General features: G+C 39.7%; 1 protein-coding gene across 3 annotated transcripts in view; it reads left to right on the plus strand.

Annotated features, from left to right (window-relative positions):
• GPC6 (glypican 6) overlaps positions 1-22,640 on the plus strand; it is a 725,860-nt gene that overhangs the window by 636,791 nt on the left and 66,429 nt on the right. For all 3 annotated transcript variants that reach the window (XM_062624577.1, XM_062624578.1, XM_062624579.1), the window contains exon 5: positions 19,858-19,988. In XM_062624577.1, coding sequence (XP_062480561.1) covers positions 19,858-19,988 — 131 coding nt within the window. The remainder of the gene's footprint in view (positions 1-19,857; positions 19,989-22,640) is intronic.

The raw sequence follows: 22,640 nt of genomic DNA on the forward strand, positions 1-22,640 counted from the left end.
AAAAGAGCTGAAGAAATTGGACTTCTCTGTATCCTTTTCTTTCTTTTTTTTTTCATAGAATATAATCTTCAGTAATTTTTTTTCAGATGCCTTTACTTAAATGTCTAAGGAAAAGAGTATCAAAATTGCATGCAGTGTTTGATCAAACAAAATTACCTTCAGTCAATAATGGAACAATTTCCATGCGCATTTTACAGTAACTAAAATGAATAGCAAGGCACAGATGCACATTCTAGAGATTTGTTCTTGGGTACCTTGGATAAAGCCCTGCAGCTTGGATAGCTGCAACTATCCCTTTTCTCTACATTTCAGTGTAGACTGAATTTAAGACTCTTCAAAGGGCTGCTGAGTAGTATTAATGTTTTGGTTTTCTATAAATTTCCTCCTAAATTTTGCAGTACACCCATTTTGAAAGGAAGCATCCTTACACTATATTCCCTTACATTCCCTCCATTTCTTCTAATCAAAGCCTCTCCTGATATTCTCCTTCAGAAACAATAGTTGTAGTACCATTTTCAAGAAAGACCAATTTTATTCTTTTAAGGATAATTGTATATGATGTTTGTCCTCTTGCTGGGGACAACACCAAAAAAAAAAGGCAGAAGAGACAAAACACAGAATTTCATTTGTGGGGACAGTTCAGCCCTGGGAACAGCAATACCTGGTTTCTGAGCATCATGGGACAAGGACAACACTGCTCTTATTCAGAGACCAGGGCAGAAGGAGCAGAAATGCTGATGTCAAAAATGGGAAACACTGGAATGGGAGTTCAGTTTCTTTCTCAAGCACTAGACACCATGGGTCTCATGGACTGGGTGAAGAACAACTCTCCCGAACAAATCAAGAAAGAATTTGACCCAGTGCAATGGAACAAAGCAGTTCAGTCATTAAGTCAAAACAAACAACTGACAGTGAGTGCACTGGAAGGTTGGGACAACAATCCTTCTATGGTTGTATCAATGACCCAGTTGTTAGAAAGCAAACAACCTTTGGACCAAGAAGATCTGTCAATGCTTGTCTATGACACCATTGCTATCAAAAGCTACGAAAAGGAAGGGCTCTGATATGGCCAACAGTGACAGCAAAAGAGGCACTACAGCCTCTGCAACATTGAAGCTGGTAGTTCTGGCTGGGAGAATCAGCAAGATGTCCACTGTCTTCAGCTGGATACTAATTGCCCTCCATATTTTACTGGTGAGCTTTTTGTTGTTGACAAAAATCCCTGAAATACTGAGGGAGCTAGACTCATGGTGGACTTCTCTCAGTTTTCCTGTGGAAAGAATGCCTTGTCCTTCTTCAAAAGGTTTCAGGAGGCAGCTGAATCTACAGCAGTAAAGCAAGGTGGTATGTGACAAATCAGTTTGCAGCACTTTTTCTTTCTTTATTCTCTGCCTCGCCTCTGTTTAATGAATGGATCACAGAAGGAGAGAAAAAGAAAGGAAAAACGGTTTAACCTGAAATTATGAGAAACCCAGAGGCTGCAGTGCTTCTATAGAAACAGCTGCACATTCTGAAAGAAAGAAAGTAATAAAGAATTTTTCTGAAGGTGAATTAACCTGATGAAAGAAGGAGAGCACATTTTATTTTCAAACTGGGGTCTCACTTGACAATTTGCAGAACAGATTAGGCAGTGAGTAAAGATGTGTTTTAACAGGAAACATCAAGAAGGCAGCTGACTTTCTGCTTGCCGCTGCCTTGCTGAGCAGCCTAGTCTCACAGAGCTCTAACCGTACTTCTCTCTAGCTAACATGGCTCAAATAGGCATAACACTTGGTTTATTTGTACAGCCAGGCATGAGTGCTAAATGATTAGCGTTAAAATAAAAGGAAAATAACCCCATGCAGTCATTGGTGCTAGTGATGTTCTAACGCAGATGCTGACTTAGTCTGTCTTCGAACCCCGGTGCTTCAGGTCAGTGCCCAAGTTTAAGCAGGATAAATCAAAGCAGAACAGAAAGCCAGAGATGAGAAGTGAAGGAGGAGGAAGAGATATAAAAGGTTTGGACTGAGCAAGGGCTTGCAGAGAGGCACCACATATCAGATATCAGCATGGGACTTGTTGAGTCTCCCCTAAGCCCTCTGCGCTACAGGTGGGTGATCACCCCGGGGCTGCTGTGAAGCCGCAGCACTGCAGAGCCTTGGGTCAGGTAAGAGCTGCTCTGGTGATGTTTGGCAGTGTGCTGGAGCTGCTGGGCCCCAGGAGGTCACAACCTGAGTGTAAGAAATCCAAGCAGTTCCTGTGCACCAGCCAGGGAAAGGAATGGGGTCTCGCTATGCCAGTCCTACGGGAGACCAATGGTAGCCAGCCACGCACAGCCCTGATGCATATGGGAAAGCCAGTGAGGGAGAGGAGTGCATGAAAAAGTGCCCAGCGTTAGGCACATTTCCCACTGGAAGCAGGAATACACTTGCTTTTCAGGTCAATGGGCGCATTAGTCAGAAATAGCTAATGCTCAAGGCTCCTGGCTTTTGGATGCCCCTCTGGAGCTGAGCACCTAGGGTGGTGCATCAAACAAAACATCACGCAGCAGCTTCTACTAGCCCAAGATACTAATTTTCATTTAATTACTAAAGCAATCAACTTACTCTGTGCCTACATCATCATAACATTGAAAGAAAATATGCATTTATTTAATATTAGTGACTTTCAAGTGCAAATAGAAAAAAATCATCTTTTACCAATAAATCAATTTGACATTTGTGTTGGTGACAATGATCTGCTTTTGACATCATAGAATCATTTAGGTTGGAAAAGATCCTTAAGATCACTGAGTCGAATGCTTCTTTCCCATTATACATGAGACACAGTTTCAGCTCCAGCTCACATTGTCTTCTGCCTGAAGTTAGAAGAGTGTTGCAGAGTGGTCATTTAATTCACTTTTATCAAAGTGGATCTTAGATCAGAGGGAAAGTACTTATCCAGATGCAGTGTTCAGTAATCAGTAGGGATAATACGCAAGCAATACATCAGTGCTTGAAGCTATTCTGTATGAGCCCTGCCAGGGCCCTAAATTGCTTATTATAGGCAAAACTGATGCATTACATTTTGTCCCCAACTTTTCTAAAAAATTATGGCATCATTTCTGGAATTATTCCAATACACCAGGCGGGTAACTAGTTTTGAATCAAGGTCATATTGTATGGTTAGGGTTCTGATATTTTGCCATCAAATAAAACAACCATTGCTTTCCCTCTGCAGCCTTGGTTGGAGACAAATGCACACTCATATCCAAGGTTCTGCAGGCAGTGGTACGCACCAGAGCTCAGCCGCAAGGGCTGTCATTGCTCAACTCACTATTTAACATTACAGGGCTTTTTTTCATTGAAAAGCCTCTGAAGGGGGAAAGATGCAGAACTCTGCATCCTGAAAACCTCTGTGAACAGAAGTCAGGCGAGGACTTCTTACTTCCTTGCCAGTGTGCTTGCTGATTAACATCCATAAGGACTAAATGAATGGCTTGATTTTTAAGCACTTTTGGACATGGCCTTTTTGAGAGCTGTGCACTGGGCAGCAGTTTGTTGATCGGCTCCCAGCCAGACTGCATCACAAAATTGCTGACAAAATGGGGTTCTATGAAAAACACAAGTTTGTCAAAAAAAAAAAAAAAAAAAAGAAAAAATCCACCAAAAACATTTAATCAGATGTTTCACATCATTTCATCTCCTGCTTAGTTGTAGATGCATATATATTTTATCCTGTGGGGTTCTGCTTTATGTGTGCAGGACTGTGTTCATACACACATACATATGCATGTACATATACACATGCACATTTGCCAGCCTGCACATTAATTTCATATGGCTTATTTGCCTCAGCCTTGACATGCAAAATACACACGTGGAGATCCCCACACTCCTGCAGCTCCTGCTCTGTACTCGGGACCAGACACCTCAGGATCTCCAAGCTCTGAAATGGTGGCTGGCAAGATATTACAGATTCTCCCTCATTAGGCAGGGGATGTTCCTCCAGCCAGCTAGAGAGATCTCCCACTTCCTGATCCCATAGCATGTGGAGCCCCCGGGAACTGGAGCAGATAGTTGCTCCATTTTACAAATTATGAAGCTGAAACCATTAAATCATTTATCTCATTTTCCATAGTGTTTTTCCCCTTTCTGTGGGCAGTTATTGTAAATCATAATAACGTACAAGCCAAAAATGCATTGCAAAATTATTGAATTTTCCAGGGACAGGAACATTGTCTTTTGCTCAACACTCTGCCCAGTTTCTTTGCTGGACTCCTGTGCAGGTCAGTTTTAAGCAGCATAAATAATTATGCCCTGCACCAGCACAGAATATCACAGACTCATAGAATCACAGAATAGTTAGGGTTGGAACGGACCTTAACATCATCTAGTTCCAACCCCCCTGCCATGGGCAGGGACACCTCCCACTAAACCATCTCACCCAAGGCTTCGCCCAACCTGGCCTTGAACACTGCCAGGGATGAAGCATTCACAGCCTCCCTGGGCAACCTATTCCAGTGCCTCACCACCCTTACAGGAAAGAACTTCCTCCTTATATCCAACCTAAACTTCCCCTGTTTAAGTTTGAACCCATTACCCCTTGTCCTGTCACTACAGTCCCTAATGAAGAGTCCCTCCCCAGCATCCTTATAGGCCCCCTTCAGATACTGGAAGGCTGCTATGAGGTCTCCATTCAGCCTTCTCTTCTCCAGGCTGAACAGCTCCAACTTTCTCAGCCTGTCTTCATACGGGAGGTGCTCCAGTCCCCTGATCATCCTCATGGCCCTCGTGGCCCAAGACCCTCTGGACTTGTTCCAACAGTTCAATGTCCTTTTTATGTTGAGGACACCAGAACTGCACACAATACTCCAGGTGAGCTCTCACAAGACCAGAGTAGAGGGGCAGGATCCCCTCCTTTGACCTGCTGGCCACGCTCCTTTTGATGCAGCCCAGGATACAGTTGGCTTTCTGGGCTGCAAGCACACACCAAAGGCGGCTCATGTTCATTTTCTCATCGACCAACACCCCCAAGTCCTTCCCCGCAGGGTTGCTCTGAATCTCTTCTCTGCCCAACCTGTAGCTGTGCCTAGGATTGCTCTGACCCAGGTGTAGGACCTTGCACTTGGCATGGTTAAACTTCATGAGGTTGGCATCAGCCCACCTCACAAGCGTGTCGAGGTCCCTCTGGATGGCATTCCTTCCCTCCAGCATATCAACCCAAGCACACAGCAAACTTGCTGAGGGCGCACTCAATCCCACTGTCCATGTCACCAACAAAGATGTTAAACAAGACCGGTCCCAACACTGATCCCTGAGGGACACCACTCGTTACTGGTCTCCAGCTGGACATTGAGCCATTGACCACAACTCTTTGTGAGCAGCCATCCAGCCAGTTCTTTATCCACCGAGTGGTCCACCTATCAGATTGATGTCTCTCCAATTTAGAGATAAGGATGTCACGTGAGACAGTGTCAAACGCTTTGTACAAGTCCAGGTAGATGACGTCAGCTGCTCTACCCCTGCCCATCAGTTCCGTAGCCTCATCATAGAAAGCCACCAAATCGGTCAGGTAGGATTTCCCCTTAGTGAAGCCATGCTGGCTGTCACCAAGCTCCTTGTTGATTTTCATGTGCCTTAGCATGCCTTCCAGGAGAATCTGCTCCAAGATTTTGCCAGGCACAGAGGTGAGACTGACTGCTCTGTAATTCCCTGGGTCATCCATTTTCCCCTTCTTGAAAATGGGGGTTATATTTCTCTTTTTCCAGTCTTCAGGAACTTCACCCAACTGCCATGATTTTTCAAATATGATGGACAGATATGCCAATAATATTTCACGTGAATGAAACTGTCTTGTCCTGCCCTTAATCCCTGAAGCCATCCAGTATCTATTACAAGTTTAACAAAAGAATGGAAGAATAAATTTCATTAGATTTCCTTTGTGGAATAGATCCAAGAGAAAAAAAAAGAACAAATCAACAAGTGGCTTTTGAAGACTGTATTTTTACAGGGCTGGAAGTTTCTGCTAAAATTCATGAATCTACTGCAGATTTTGAGTCTATTTGCCATAACTTGGTACAAGCAACTAGAAAAAAATCCTGGTGTTTGCAGCCAGATATGCATCTGTGTGTCTGTGTGTCTGTTTACTTGCACTGTGAATTATGAAATTTGTATGCATTCTGGCAGATGCACACATGTGTGCTCACATACATGATGTATATAGTCATGCATGAGTAAAGCACAGTCCTGCAAAATACAAGTGCATATATATCCACATGGATAAAACTCCAATCTTCTCTATAGAAATATCATAAATAGACAAATCCTCAGTAATCTAAATGACAAAAATAGGTCTCACCAAAGTCAATATAAAGATGAAATTCTTTTACCACCCTTCGCTATGCATTTTAACATTAAGTAATAGATGAATCAGAGCAGTCTTTGCAATTAGAATTCTTTGATCTTGTTCTTTAAAACGAATGATGGCAGGGGGAAGAAGCACCTCTTGCCATGTGCGATTAATAGTGCAGTAGAAAGAGCATGAAACACAAAATGAGAAAATGACTTGAACAAAGGCTTAAAGTTTACTACAACTGTTATAAAAAGACAGATGGATCATTACTTGGGTGAAGCCCTCTTATCTGCAGCTCTGTGCTGCAGGATTCATCAGCTCTGACTAGAGAGGTGCCTTACTTAACAGCTGCAAGACATTTATCCCCATAAAGTAGCCCTACTCCATGTTCTCCTTCCCAGTCTGATGCATGCAGTCTGCTCCATTTTCCAGTAGTCCTGGCTCCTCTAGTGCACTGTAGAGAGGCCTTTTATAGAAGGCTGAAAGGGTGGCAGACATCTGTCTTTTGTGACAATTTGGTATGAAAACAAGCATATTAACCTAGAAATTCAGTTGCTTGTATATGTGGAATAAATATTCCAGACACTATCTGGAATAAAAAAGTGTCTGTTTATTCTCTTGCTTCTAACTCAGTTAAACTCTTGGTAAATAAAATGTCTTTCTGGTGACTACATCCAATTTGTGCATGATATTTAGGGGAATATGGGGCATCAGGGAAATTACTGTTAATTTTCTAACAAAATTAAATGCATTGTAAACCTTCCAGTGATATATGGGAATTTTTTCAGTGTGTGACCCATGAGGAAAAAATGCAGCTGCCAGCAGAGACTTATTTTCTTGCCCCTAAACTGTGCTTGCACAATCTGCTGCTTACTGCAGGAAAGCAATAGGAGGAGACAAGGCGCATTTCAGACTGTCATGATCTTATTTCCCGTGCTATCAAGCAGTGTTTTGGGTAAGATAGGATTGGAGATATCCACACAAAATGCTGTCCACTTTTAAGAGAAAGGAAAGAAATGCAAAGCTTACAAAGACCCATGATTTTTTCTTGAGTCATCTAAGAGTTCAGGGAGAATGTGAGCAAGTGATTTATACAAACTGGCTAGCTAAGTGTGAAACAACTAAGCTGAATGCAAACAAGGGTATTTTATCTCCTTGTCAAGAACATGCATAACGCAGTGCAATCTCTTTTGTAAACAAATCTGTAAAACTACTAATCAGAGAGGATGCCCTAATGGTAAAGGGATAAATAATTGCATAATGACAGTATTTATCTGAGAAATCACATTCTTTCAAACACGAAGCTCTACAAAGCAGCCACACTTCAGAAACCCTTAGATTTATTGTAAATTACAATAATAATAAATATCCATCTTTAACTGAACAAAAATATTGTGAATAAATATGTCTTTAGTGGCCTCTGTCCCCATGAATCATTGTTTTGTTCTTCAGTGTGCAAAGGATTGTGATTCCCCCATTCTTCCCCTATATTTCAGATTTTCTAATCAGCCAGAAGAACCCATTAATCTGCTATTACAACCTGCTTACTGTTTTCTCAGGCACACAGTGTCAGGGAGCTGGAAATGAACAGAAGGTGGTACAACGCATTACACCCTTCCTGATTAGCATTTACTGTTACACTTTCCTGCTTCTCCATAAAATACAAAGGACTAGAAAGCATTTACTTTTTAAAACAAGATTGATTTATGGGCACCTTTTTTGTTTAGGAACAATTAATTTTTATATCACATGTTCATTAAAAAGCCTATATATTTCGGCATATCAAGGTGTCATTTTACTGTTGTGTTTTCTTTTTCATTTATTCTGTGGAGGCATTCAAAACTTCCAAGTGCTTTTGAAGCACACAGTGGTTACTGTAAAATAACAAAAGTCTAAGAACAACAGCAGATGCAGGAAAGGAGCCCAACTGAGAAGTAGAAATTGGGCAGAACTTTGTTCTTGGTGCTGTTTTCACAGTGCCCTGGTGCCATTTTCATACTGCCCTGCAGTCACCTTTTCCTGCAAACACCTGGGATGGTGGGCGCCACTTAAAATCCTGAAGCAGATGGCAGCACTGGTTTGAGTACCTGTAAAAACCATCCTCATGCAAGCTGCTTTTTGCAAGGCAGTCTTCTCATTCCCCTCATCTCTCCAGCTGCTCTGCAGTCGGTCACACCCTGCTGAAAATGAACCTGATTGAAAAAGTGATTCTGTTTCCAACCAGGTCCATCCTCCCTGCAGCTGTCTCTGTACTCCCTGAGCACCAGTGCTGGCATGGAGCAGGATGATATTTTGTCCTTAGTGGTGTGGGGGAGAATAGGTTACTCTTTCACTTGGCTTAAACAGGTTGTGTGACTGCGCACTGAGCTCAGCAGGCACAGCTGGCGAGTCTTCTGCCACTGCTTTGTCCCTTGGAAGTTATCTCTGCCAAGCATGGCATCCCAGTCCTCTTTTTCACTACTCCATGTAGATTTCCAGGCTGCATCATGCATCCAGGATAGCAGCAGAACAGGAGAAAGTGCCTGAGGAGACACATGAACACTGTTGTGTCCCTCGTTCCTTCAGGCAGTATCCAGAAGCACGCCATCATGCCATGACTGCAGTCATTTTTACTACATGTCAAAGAACAGCTTTCATAAATGGATTTTCATAAGTGGATTTTCATAAGTGGATTTGCAGTTCTACTGAACCATTTACACTAAAGGAAATCACAAGTAGGAATTTTAGCCAATCTGGTGTGCTTATTTTGTAACTGGTCTTTCAGATTCCCAGTCCTTCATTAGATATTCTAGCCTTTCTGTAGGAAAGAAGGAAGGAAAAGCTTTGTAGTAAGAAGTGTAATAGAGGTATGGAAGTATTTCATATTCTTTCCTTGCCAGAGTCTCTTTCTTTTTAATTTAGTGACATTCCTTCTTATCAAAGGAAAGAGAAAAATAAGAACCGTGCTTCACGTATTTTTACATTTAAGTGACTGGTGTTTTAATGAAACTTCTCTGTGTCATATTTCTGTCAAGAAATTGCGGGCTGGTACATGTGACAAGGCCGAACAAACTCCTCTAAAGCACAGGCACAATAATTTGTTCATGACTAAAAACTCCTCTACAGATTTGTAGAAAACTAACACCAAGCACACCAATATTTGGAGAAAAATAAACAAATAAAGGAAGTTAAGCAATACGGTCAGTGCAAGGGGTGGGTTGAATTTAATGGCTGTTATGTTTCCAGAGAGAAAGAGAAAAAAACATGTTTGAAATAATCAAAATGAATATTTCTATTCCTTGGTTTTAATGAACATCACCAAGAGAGCAGACTTGTTCCAGTTCCATTTGTTCGACTTGCTTTTGGAAGAACATGTTGCCTAACTTGCTTTTCCAGAAGAAAATATAGATGATTTTTTTAATCTATATTTATATGTTGCTACGCTGATATAAGTGTTAGCAAAGCCTTTTGGTATTCGTTCTTTGGCAGGAGAGGAACATAATGTTACCGAGTTAATAATCATTATTTATATTATTAACTGTTAATTTTCTGTATAGCGCTTGTGGCAAACAATGAGAACAAAAAATGTGTCTCAAATTTTCCTTTTACTGAAGTGAAACCAAGTTGACATACCTTTGGAGACCTCTTTTGGTTACTTCATGCCATCAATATTAAGTGCCTGTGAGCTAGTTTCCCCTCCTAACAGAGAGGATCCAGTAACTAGCGCAGCACAACAGTGTTGAATAATGTCGTATTTAGTGTTAGATTTTTCCTATTTTTTTCTTTGAAAAATATGTGACAACTGTAACCAGCATTTTAAGAAAGCAGACATTACCCTATCTATTTTTAGAATAGTGATTACTGCAGTTTTTCTGCCTCCTCTCTTTTGTTTTCTATTGAAAACATAAATACAATTTCCCCCATCGATGCCATCCTATTCCGTTTGACAAATACTAATTTTTCTCCCCCATGTTTTGAGTGGAGCCAAACTGGAATGGCTTACTTTGTTTAATAGGAATAAAAATACCAACTTAATTACCACCTAGTCCTGTCCTGCCAGAACATGTTGATTTCTGTATAGCACTGTCCACTGATGTCAGTACAGTACTGAGAATAATAGTTGTTCATTTGCTGCTGTACGCTTAGCCAAAGGGAAACAAAATTGGAACAGCCTCCTCTAAACCACATTGTTGAAAAGATGCTTTGTGACTTTAGCAGACCTTGGATCACACCCTATTTGCTTGGCAGACAGAAGTATTAATAATAATCTTAATGTCTTCATTGGAAGGTATAATGTTTAAAGATTTTTTTTAATTTTTTTTTCTTTACAGTTTGGCGTTCAGAAAATCTGAAATCAATTTTATTTTTATAGCAATAAATCATGGGTACAACAGCATAGGATAGAGCCAAATTTTTTTTCCTATCTATGCTAGTGGCTCCACACATTCTTGCTTATGCCTGTATGGAAGTGGCAGCGCTGCAATAAAACCAGTGTTAACATCCCAGAACTATAGCCGGGTTAGTGATAGCAGAATTTCACCATTTGTTTTTCCAGTAAGCAGAGGAGCTGAGTTAAGTGGGTGTGCATAAAGTTCAGGATTTGCATGAAAACATCTCCTCATTTAGTGTACAGGGAACCGGGGAGGACTCCAAGTTCCACTAATACAGTTACAGAGAATTGATCTCAAAACATCCCCATAAGTCCCTACATTCCCCAGTCTGTTTTTATGACATTCAGCAGTCTTATGGGGAAATATAGTTAATTCATATTCATAAATCTCTCTTAGATGAAACTGGAACTGATTGGATGAATTTCCTTCTGTTGGAAGATATTCATTTTAGAAAATAAATTTTTTTTGAGGAAGAATTAATGGAATGGTTCCCTGGACACTGGCCTGCAAGCCGATGTGCAGCCAGGCAGCATCTTTAGTGAAAACTGTTCCATTTAAAAATTTTTCACCCTCAACTAAAACATTTTTTTCTTGCTGTGAAAGTTTTAGTGGGAACAGATCTTTCTGCCAACACTGTGTGTTGTTATTAGTATTTATGACGATTACAACATATCAGGCAAGTGGCCTTGTGTGATGAACATTAGGTTTTTATATTACTTTGACCTTCTCTACACTGGACAAACATTTTTACTCTTGGTCTCCCAATCGTTTAAAAGATTAAGACACAGATAATTTAGAATAATAAAGGAGCTCAAGTGTAGGATTTTTTACAGTGTTGCCCTATCTTATTGATTAGTTCTGTTTCATACCCTTAACATAGTTAGTGCAGCTGGGCAAACATAGAGAAATTGCTCTTTCCTTTTAAGAGAAATATCAAAACAATTAATAGATCAGTCATAGCAGCTGTATTGATTTATGACAACTTCGATGTACGCAGTCATTTGGGATTCAAACATTTATCTTAGGGGAGGAGGGAGAACCCACTATCTTTATTTGCTGTATTGAGGCTCACTAGGAGAAAATGCTGTTAAGCATCAAAATTCTCTGCAGAGTGGCAGGGTTTTAAATGCAATGAGATATCTGCAGTACATTTCCATATTAATCAATAAGATGAGAGGCAAAAAAAAAATCAATTTTGTCTGTTCAACTGTGTATGACACCTCCCTAAGAGCTTTCCGTTGGGATGGAGTCATGCCAGCAAAGCTGGCCATAGGTTGATTGTTTATTTATGGCAAGGAAAGGCATAAAGTCAGCTTAGTGGCAAAGTAACAGGAAAGATGTTTCTTATAGGATGTCTATTCAGAAATCTGGCATTGGTACCTGAGAAATATGTATTTCAGATCTTAATAGCAATTGTGGTTTCCCACACAGAACAGGGCAAAATTTTTCTCTGATTCAGAAGAATAAAAGGCTAAATTTACCAAAGGAATTGAAGAGCATCGAGATGTTTTCTGGTAGTTATGGCGACACTAAGGAATTTGCCACAGGATTAACAAGGCATCTTCATTATAACATTAAGAAATTAATAAAATGTGATCCTCTAGTTTCATATTCTACACCCTTCCTGTACTGGCATAGACAATGAACTTTAACATGTCCTTATGTCACCTGCAGTTTGGCTGGCCTCTATTACATCCTCCCATAATTTTTCTAATTCAAGATTATAGAATGTTAGGTTACTATTTTTGTCATATTTGAAAGCTTACATTTACAACTTCTTCTGCAATGCAGTATCCAAGATGTTATTTCACTGTAGATATGTTCTTAAGTATATGTTTTATTTGGTGCTCTGTTCCTTTCCTAGTTATTTCTAATACTCAGTGTGGGATTCTGTGTACACTGTAATGGTAAGCACTTTCAGGACTGCATTCTTCTTCACTACTCTGTTGAAGAACTCTGTGCTCTAGGCAGAGCTACAGAAACAACTGGCTCAGAAGGCTGAGAGTGTGAAGAGATCCCCCTCAGACTGCCATGAGGTGTTATTAAGCTTTAGAACACATTGAAGACTGGCCTGAAGTTTGTATAGGGTCTAACTTTTGCCTTGCCCATTGCCAGTGTTCTCTCAGAAACAGTTCTGCCATGCCAGTCAGGATGGGATTCTGGCCGCTGTGGCAGTTCATTAGGAGAATGCATGTAGACCCCTTTATTCACATGCACACGAACATCTTGAACCAGCTCCTTTGAACAGCAGCATGGACCTCCAGGCTGTGCACCCAGAGACCATCCAGACTCTGCACCCAGGCCTAGACCCTTCACCAAGTACCCAGTTTACACCTTGGGTCTTTTCCAGCTGCTAGTTTCCTCCTATTTGCCAGATAGTCCAGCTTTAAGTTTGCTAGCAGGACATCACACGTACATGCACAGAGAATATGATGCATGCCCCCACTACTATTGCCAACTAGAAAATGTTTAGGAATAGAGTTTAGTAAGAATATAGAGCATACTGCAGTGATCAGGCAACCAACAAGTTTGCTGACCACCAGTGTTTCCACATGGATGGCACTTTCATATGCCCTCTTCACCCCGTTTTCCTAGCTCATGTTAATCCATCTTTTCCTTTACCCTTGTTTTCTCCCATGTAAACAAACCACCCTAGGTGTTTTTTCTTCATTGCTCCATGTTCTGCTAACCATCTGTGACTTTTGTTCAGCTGCCTACTCTGTTACTTGTTACCTCCAAGAAAATCTCATGCCACATCCAGCAGTGTCTCACGGTTTGCTCACTCACATAAACCTCAGGCAAGGACTAGTAATTTTCCTACGTACCTTAACAGATGAGCTTAAAACTGGATATTCGTACTGAATAGTCAGAGAGGAAATCTGTCAATTAAGCCTCATCACGATAGTACCATACAATGCTCTCATATGAATAATGAAATAAAAAAGGGGTCTGTGGACCTGAAGTAAAATAGCAGTTTTGGCATCACTGCCATGTCTTATTCTGATTTCCTGAGAAGAGAGTTCTTAGTACCTAATTAAATAAAAGGTGCAGTTCTACTTTCCTCTTCTTGAGTTTTTTTAGTAAATCATAATCTAGCAGTCAGTTTTGGCAGAGTATTACAGGGATGTATTTCCTCTGTTATTATGTTTCTAAAAAGTCGCTTTATACCCATATTTCTTTTTTCAATTTTTACTTTTTATTTTGTTTCATTAATTTACCATATAATGCTCTAAAGATTTTATGACCACTATTTATATTTAGTGTCATGATGGAAAACTAAGTGAGTTTTGCCTACATGGTGTAGTAAATGGAACCCTCTTGCCTCCCCTTGCTTTTGGTCAGAAGGTTGGGAAGCTACCAAATGAGCATTGCTTTGGAGCCCAGCATTTTAACAGTTACATCCTTTTCCAAAACAGTCATTGCCGTTCTCAGGGTCATAGTCAACTACAGTAAGTTGCTCAGTCTGTTTACAGCTGGTTCATCTCTCTTCTTGTTTAATCCACGGACTAGTCCCTAGACAAATCCTTTGAAGCTTCCCAAATAAATATTTATCCTTATATTCTTTCACAAGCAATTAGCACTTCACAGTTCTCCATACATAAATGTAAGACAACATATATGGGAGTAGAAAAAACAGGAACCTCCTGATAGGAAATTTAAGAACTTCCTCCTTTTTTTCCCTAAAACAAAATATACTTTTTTTGTGTAGGATATGCAATCTAGTATTTCACCATTCTTTGTCTCCCTGAAGAAACAACATTTTTAGAGATTTTATCCATAGATGCTCTTCTGGATTTCTCTGGGAAGAGCTCAGCCACTGATGGACTCTCACTGATAATTTAGAAGAAAAAATTGTGCATGAAAGGAAAAACTAATGTTGCAGCCAAGCTAACATAGACCCAAAAAATGCCCTCCCTTATCAGCTCCCTGAGTCTTTCCTGTCAGACTTGTCACATTTTCTTGATGATAGAGAGGTGTCAAGAAAAAGGAGGTGTTAATTGTTTTTCAGGAACTTTGTATTTCAGTCTAGTTTCGGGGGGGTTCCACTTGTCGGATAGCTCATAAATCAGTGTTCTTGTCCCTGATCATTTTGTTTCAGTCTAGGATTTACTAGGAAGTTTTCTGGAAACCTGCCCTGAAGGAAATGCAACACGAACAGGAAGCCATCATTTTTGGTATCAACATAAGTCAAAAAAATAGTAGCTTGATGCAGTTCCTAGAAAACAGAGGCAGATTCTTGTCTGTTTATATTATTAGTCTATCCATTATTTTGCCTGAAGATGCTCAGGGTTCACAAAACATCATCATCTCTTGAAATTCACACATGGCCTTCTGAATTTTCAAGTTACACAATAAATCATCTATCATGGTGATCAGTTTTGTCCTGTGCTTATCATTAAAAACTTAATATAAAACAAATAATAATCTGTGAAGTAAACCAAGCATTTCTGCAGGATCTTTTTTAAATATATGGCTTAAAATGAAACAATGTCTGCTAAGAACCTCTGTCAAATGCCTATGGTATATCTTGGTGTGGACAAGGGAATACCAAAGCAGTTAAACAGAGCTGCTGTGCCTAGCCAACAGAGACATTTTGTGGCCCCTGAGACTAAAGGTTTGGACTCCAACAGTCTTGTGGTTTTTGCTTTATCAGGAAGGTCTCCACTCGTGTTTTGAGCAACATGCATCTACTGTAAGAGGTTAGGAGCAGTGACACTGATGGTGAATCTAGTGTGCCATATGCTCTGCACTTTCTCAGGACGGTTTTGCAAGCCTGTGGGAGTGAGCAATTAGTCATGTTTATTGTTTCCTAGTCACTAACAAACCTGCAATACAAGAATGACTTATCTAAACCGAGTTCCTGATCCACTGTTTAGACGCCAGCTGTTTGCCAAGTGCTGTAGTATATGTAGAGAGAAGACATGTACTTAGCCTTAACAATGCAGATTTTGAAAAACGCAAAAGAGGTAAAAATAAAGAGCATGCGTAATTGAAAAACACAGTCCAAGTGTATTAACAGCATAAAAAACAGATAGTCAATTAACAATCAGTTTTCAGATTTCTGTAGTGCAAAATAATTTAGCTCCCACTAACAGACTGAGAAATTATTCAACCCATACAGAGTCCTACTAAACAGAATTAGGCTTTCTTTGAGTTCAAGGGTCTGTTCTTGAGAATTAAGATTTCAAGACTGAGGCATATAGATTTTCTTAACTTCATTTTGAAATCTTTCCAGCTTCTCCTGTAATAATGTTCTTAACATTTTTAGGAGAAAAAAAGATTTGGGACAATAGTGTTATTTTTGTTTCTATATAATTATAGATTTAAAGAACTACAGTCTGGGAAGGACCGTTACATCATTTTGACTGTCATATCATAAATGTCAGATCATTAAATTTCAGCTGATTTTCACTATATGCAGCCTAACAGCTTTTATTTCATTCAGTTGCATAGAATACCTGATGTGTGTGTATTGTATGCATTCCTGGGCAAGTGAATAATAAGGTTTAGCACTGGAGTGAGGGTTAGAGCTGACAAGAAGATGAACCTAATGAGCTGAGGAAATATCTTCCAAAGGAGGAATTCACCTGAAGACAGCACACTGAGGGTGTGTTGGTTGGTTTGTTTGTTGCTTTTTTATAGGATAGGAATGTTAATGATAGGAAATTCAGTCTGAATTTTAATCTGAGGGTTAACTCAAAAAATCAGTAGGTAGAAGCTGGTTAACTGCAGCAGTGATTATGTTCCCAAGGGGCTTGCACGCTTGAAATGGCCACCTTTATCTTTGAGGCTTCTTTCGGTCTAAGGCTGTCAGGTAGCACCTGAATGGCTTTGATTTAGTATTAAGAACAACTTGATGGTTAGAGAAATGGTAAAAAGAAGAGCTCAGTCAGAGGCTAAGAAAACAATTTAGTAGTTTATAGAAGTGGCACTTGCTCATCCTATTTTGCTCAACTGAGCTTGTCATGCTCCTACCAGAAGCAAACATTCCTACCAGAATCAGCCATGGCCCCACACACTTGCTAAAACTGAAGAAGATAAAATGAGTCCTCAAACAACATCAGTTTTCCATTTGTGCAAGAGCTCATCCAAACTGTGCAATTACCCAAGACTACTAGTCCTGTGAGTCCTAAAATGAGCTTTAACTGGAAACACAGTTTGTGTCAGCCTCAGAAATAATGTTGCAGGAGGAGCCTGTTTCACCTTAGCCCTTCAGGCATTTCCCTTCCAAGCATTTAATCCGTTTCTTAGACTCTGCCTCTCCAAATATGTCCCTGTATGGGCTTCTAGTTTAACACTGGTCTTGTCCCACATTCTGTCTCCAAAACAAAAACACAGACTGCTGATGTAAAGATGTACCTGTCATCGATAAAGGTGTGGAAATTTCAAATTAAACTTTCCCGTAACACATTGGTCCCTAGCCATACTCCTATAATGCTAACTAAATAAAAGATTGCAGGGCTCCAGTGTCAAGTGATACTGTTGGCTCACAGCCTCACTGCTTCAGGCTCACTTCTCCACGGATATGTGTTGTGAGTAGCTGCCTGGAGTGGTCCAGAGTCATTCCACACTAGAGAAGGAAATAGCAATTAAAGATTATGGACAACCTGGGATCCACTGCTTTATCTTGCTCTCTGTTCTTTTATTATTGTTGTTGTTCTTTTCGTTTCCTTTTTTATTATTTTTTTTAGCATAAAGCTATAGCCCATGTGATTGAAATATAAACTTGCCTCTAGCCTTAACTCAAACCCAAGCTCTTGAAACCACCATCAGGCCTATACCATACTATACTAAACAAGGAAGCTCACCACAGCAAAAAGCTCAGACCTTTGGCAGCTAGAAATTGCCCACATCTCAGACTCTGCCAACTTCCAGTTCAAAGACTAAAGAAAGAATAAATCTATGGATAGGGTTAGGGTTCAGAAAACAGAAGCTGATGAACTGAAGGATGTTCTCTCTAAAAATAGAAGTATAAGTCAGAAACAGATCTCTGCATCTCCTAGAACTATTAATTTTGAAGTTGAAGACACTTTGCTTGAGGAAAGGCTATTCTTATAATTAAATCTTAATGAATTAATTTTATAATTAAATGGTGCATTTTTCTGACATGTAGCTGAGATTCCACTTCAAGTTTTAATTCATAACTAGTGTCCCATGCCATCAGAAGAAAAGGCAAGTAGACTTAACACCCATTCTCATGAGAGGTCTCCAGCAATTACCTTTTTTACTGAACTCTACTTCAACACAGACCCTTCTGCAAAACATGTTCTTGAGCTTAGCACTAGGCTTGTCCAACCTGCTAGTTCCACAGCTAAAGTGTGCTCATACAAAGGCAGCTGTCTTTAACTTAAGCTGTGGGCTACTTCTACAAAAAAAAAAAAAAAAAAAAGAACTATCTCATGACTGTTTTATGCATTAACCCTAATCTTTACCTTAATCCTGAACTAAATCACCACAATCCAGCCACCAAGACATGTGTCCTACTATTGGTTGTGGCAGCTAGAATTTAGGCTGATCAGGTTGTTCACAAAGTGCTAAGGCATAAATGTTGTATACAAGTCGTTCCAAATGTGTGAAGAAGAAAATATTTTATTCTCTTTGCATGTGGAAAAATAGCTAATTATTGCAGGAATCTCTTAAGTGTATGCCTGCGCATGTGTATATGTGTGTGTTATCTTTGTGCGTATAAAACCTGTTTTGTTTCCTGTATCAGAGCTACGTATTGTTTTCATCAAGATTCCCACTGGAAAGTGTTTAAGCTAAAAAATTTTAAAATCACATACAGTCAAAATAACACCCCTGTTTGAAATCAAATTCCTATCCTCTCACCATTTCTCACAGTTAGCAGCAAGTGCTACGTGCCCCACTCCAAGTAACTGACATTAGACTCTTTCCAGTCTAAAAATACTCTGAAATATTAGACCCAGATTTCCAGAAGTGCTTAGGCTTGCATGCCCAGTAATTTTAGTTTCAGTAGGATTTTTGGGCATGCACTGAGTGCATATAAACAACGCACTGTAGCGCTCAGGTCAGGCTGGGCATGGGAGTCTGTGTCTCAATTGCTAGGGTGAGGCACCAGCCTCTTCTTCCCATACATCCACACATGTGCTCCTGTGGAGAGGGAGAAGCTCACATAGCTGCCATGGGACTAGTGCTCACAATAGCAAAGCACGCATGGGGTCTGTTTTGGAAAGAATTCTGTTTAGTACCTTTTGGAGTCTAAGTCTGAGGAATAAATAAGAGCATGTGAAGATTTTTGTTTATCATGTTAAAATTGCAAGTGGCATCTGTTTAATTAGATGCTGAAAATGTTAAATGCTAACATGTGAGACAAGGATCAAATATGATGTTCAAAGGCATAGTATAAATCACACAGCTATTGTCATAGAAAGTGTGATGAATCTGTGTCTCTGTGTACACAAATGTGATGTATGGAAAAACCTTTTTTACTGTTAGTAATTTCTGTTCAGTTGCTTGGTTTCTACTTGTTAATGACTACAGAAAGATAAAATTGTTTTGCAGAGGGGCTTTAAGGTAAATTAAGCAAATGATCGTTTTTAAAATCCAAAACATGCAAAGAATATGTGAGTCTGCATACAACTTTCAAACATGTTTTGAAAATGTAGCAAGGCAAATATGGTTTATACCTATATACTATGGCAGAAATCCAATATTCATCTGCTGTTTATATTGCAAGAAAATGAGATCATTAAGGTCAGAAAGAACAGCTGCTTTAATTATAACACCCTGATATATCATATCAAAGTTTTCATCATCTCACACAAACTCTAAGAACATACCCCAGGGATTCACTTTTATCTTCCTGCTTTTTTGCAGGAAGGAAACTATATAAATACATGCCAAAGCACTACTGGCTGCTTCAAGTGGAGCTGTGTAAAATGATTTTACCCCGAGCTCCATAATGTTATGGCAACTATTATGAATCTAACTTTTACAGTATTTCTTCCTCTTTCTATGGTGGCAGCAGTAGTGGAAGATACTTTTGATAGCTGGGAAGCTGCCCTGCAGGCTTCATGGTCTTGCTGCCACATGTCCCCATGTGCTCCTGCTCAGGAGCATTCAATACCCACTCCTCCAGCTGCCAATGCTGGTCTGCCTGAGTCACCTAAAGGTATTCCTTCTTTAAGGGAATGGCTGCTTTGTGTTTTAACAGATGCTATGCTTCTGGTAGCGGAGAGATTAGAGGGACCATTCAACATTGAATCAGTCATGGATCCTATTGATGTCAAGATTTCTGAAGCCATCATGAACATGCAAGAAAACAGCATGCAGGTGTCGGCAAAGGTACTGTGTGAGTCGCGCCTTTTCTGTTGCTGCATGGTCACAAGTAGGGGGAAAAACTTCACCACCATTTTTCTGTCTAGACTTGGAGAAAAATTGTCCAGACCACTAGAAATTTCTTTTTCTTGTTCAGCTGTGCACCAGACTGCCTTTGAACCCTTCACCTATTTAAGCAAGATCAAAGTTTACAAAAGGGAGCGACAGGGAGAAAGGTACTATTTAGCTAACTCAAAATTATAGCTGTAAGAGATTTAAGAAAAACAGAGAATGTCAAAAATTAGCAATAACCCTGTAAGCAATATCCTGCAGAGTATGCTTGGTAACTTCTGCTCGTGTCTCATCTGTGATTCTCCACATTAACTTCTGAACACATTTTGATCTGTCTAGGTCAAACTGAAGTACAATGTGTTTGAGGTGAATACACAAAATGTTCCATTTAACCTCCTTTAATAGCCACTCAAGGGAAATATCATTACATTGGACAGTCTGTGATTACCAGACCTCACTTTGATAGAGTTTTGTCTCGATTCTGACACAAAGATAAACAGAGTTAATGGCACCAGCTTCCTCCTTTCCATTTTTCAGTGCGTATGTGTGTACACAGATCATCACCACCTCTGCACCTCAGGTTAATTAGATCCTTTGAATTCAGTAGCAGGTGCTGTTGGGCCAATAGTCAACAATTAATGGCTTTTCCTTAATACTCATCAGTGCACTGCAGCTCAAAATCTGAAGTTTGCAGGTTCTCTGCTTTAGGAGTTTCTACGACCCATTGATCTCCAAGTATTCAGTTAGGTGTTGGCTAGACTGCCATCTGAGATGGTGAATTTCCATTGCTTGGAAGGAAGCTGCATAGCTAGGAAAAATGTGGGGATGAGGTGGAGGCTGAGGTTAATATTCTTCCTGCCAACCCAAAATTAGATGCTTTTTATGGTCCCAGTGCTGAAGGTTTTTAAGGATTTCCTTCAAGATGCTTTTTACTTTCAACTTACATGAAGTTACTTGGATTTTAAAACCTGTCTACATCCTGCACGATGAGACTTTGTTCTGGCAGCCATGATCAAGGCATCTAACAGCCAAATTCTCTCCAATACTTTGGGAATGAAAGGCTAGCTTCAGCAAACTCAGCTCGTACCTCAGGAAAAGAAATAAGAAATATTTTTACTGAAAACTTGCCCAAGGCTCAGGTGTATTTAATTTTCCTTTTTATTTGCTTGACTCTCAGTTTTCAGCATTAGTCAGGAAGCTACATCCCCTGCCAGCATCCAATGACATCTTGGCACAAACTCATCTCACTACTTGTTTGCAGCAGAGTTTCTCCTGCCCCTCAGAAATATTTTATTTGCTGCAATGATTAATAAATCACAGCAATTCTGTTTGCAATATAAAGATTTTTTTCTAAGAGAAACCTTAGCCAACGTTTTTAAACTCTTGAGATACAGAAACCAAATTATATCAGTGAAATTTATTTTATGATATTTTCATAGATAACAGAACTGTCTATCCTTGGGGGGCTTTTGTATATTTCTGTGTAGACCATTATTCTCCTAAAATGGAATTTCCTTATTTTCTTAGGTCATATCCATACTTTTTTTTTTTCAGGTCCTAACACATGAAAATGCTTTATCCTTAAAGAAAAGTATAAGAAGGCAAGGACTTTGGGTTTGGTGCTGCATTCTCCAATGTCCTGTCAGATCTGTAGATACGACATATGAGCAGATTTCGAATCAGTCATCTGTTGTCTAATTTTTCCCCCTTACACATACTGACCACTTAGAGCTTCAGTGAGAATGACAGATACCTTGCCAGATGTAATGGGGTGCATGGAATGCAATTGCAGACTTAATGTAGGAGAAAAGACACACTTCTCAATTATTCTGAGACGCTGCTCAGAAAGCTTCAGGCAGGGTGTTGAAATCTTCAAACAATTTTGTTATCTTGCATTTGACTGTACCCACTGAAAATGTGATGACTAGGAATCAGAGCTATTTTTCCACAAGTCAGTCAGCATGCTTTTACAATGGGAAAATGATGATGCACTAATAACGTTATGCCTGCAACTCCCACATACACACAGATTATTTCATCACTGACATGCAGCTTTTTCTACCTAAAAATCTGTTTGATGTATGGGAAGAGGCTCTATGCTGAATTCAGTAGAATTTTGGTCCATTTTGAATAATGTTTTTTTCTCTTTTAAAAGGAAGGGAACAAATGAAAACAGTTTCTTCCTCAAGAACCTCTCACTAATCTTACTGTCTTTGTAGGCAGAAGACCCAGAATTCATTTAACCCCAAATTTATCCCCCTCCTTTTTCAAGTATTTATATAAAATTTCCCTATTTCAAAAGTCAGTCACATTAAATTGCAGTATCAGTTTGTCTTAGTATCACCAAATGATGTTTTATATTATACCAGCTGCAATCATGTATTGACCTTTATTTGAGAAAAATATATGTCTGATATAACACATTGACTGTACATGCAGGCAAAATTAAATGAGCAACAATGTACACTCTCCAAAAGAATGTGTATAAAAATGAGTAAAAATGGGTGCTCTTCATGAATGATGAAGTCTTCATTTTAAACATCAGGAGAAAAATACATTGTGAACTTCCTAAGTCTCCATTTTCATGGTTTGTCCCTCCATTCTTTG

The sequence above is a fragment of the Pezoporus occidentalis genome, unplaced genomic scaffold (genome assembly GCF_034315485.1).
Source record: "Pezoporus occidentalis ecotype Australia unplaced genomic scaffold, CSIRO_AGI_Poc_V1 ctg27, whole genome shotgun sequence".
Lineage (NCBI taxonomy): Eukaryota > Metazoa > Chordata > Aves > Psittaciformes > Psittacidae > Pezoporus > Pezoporus occidentalis.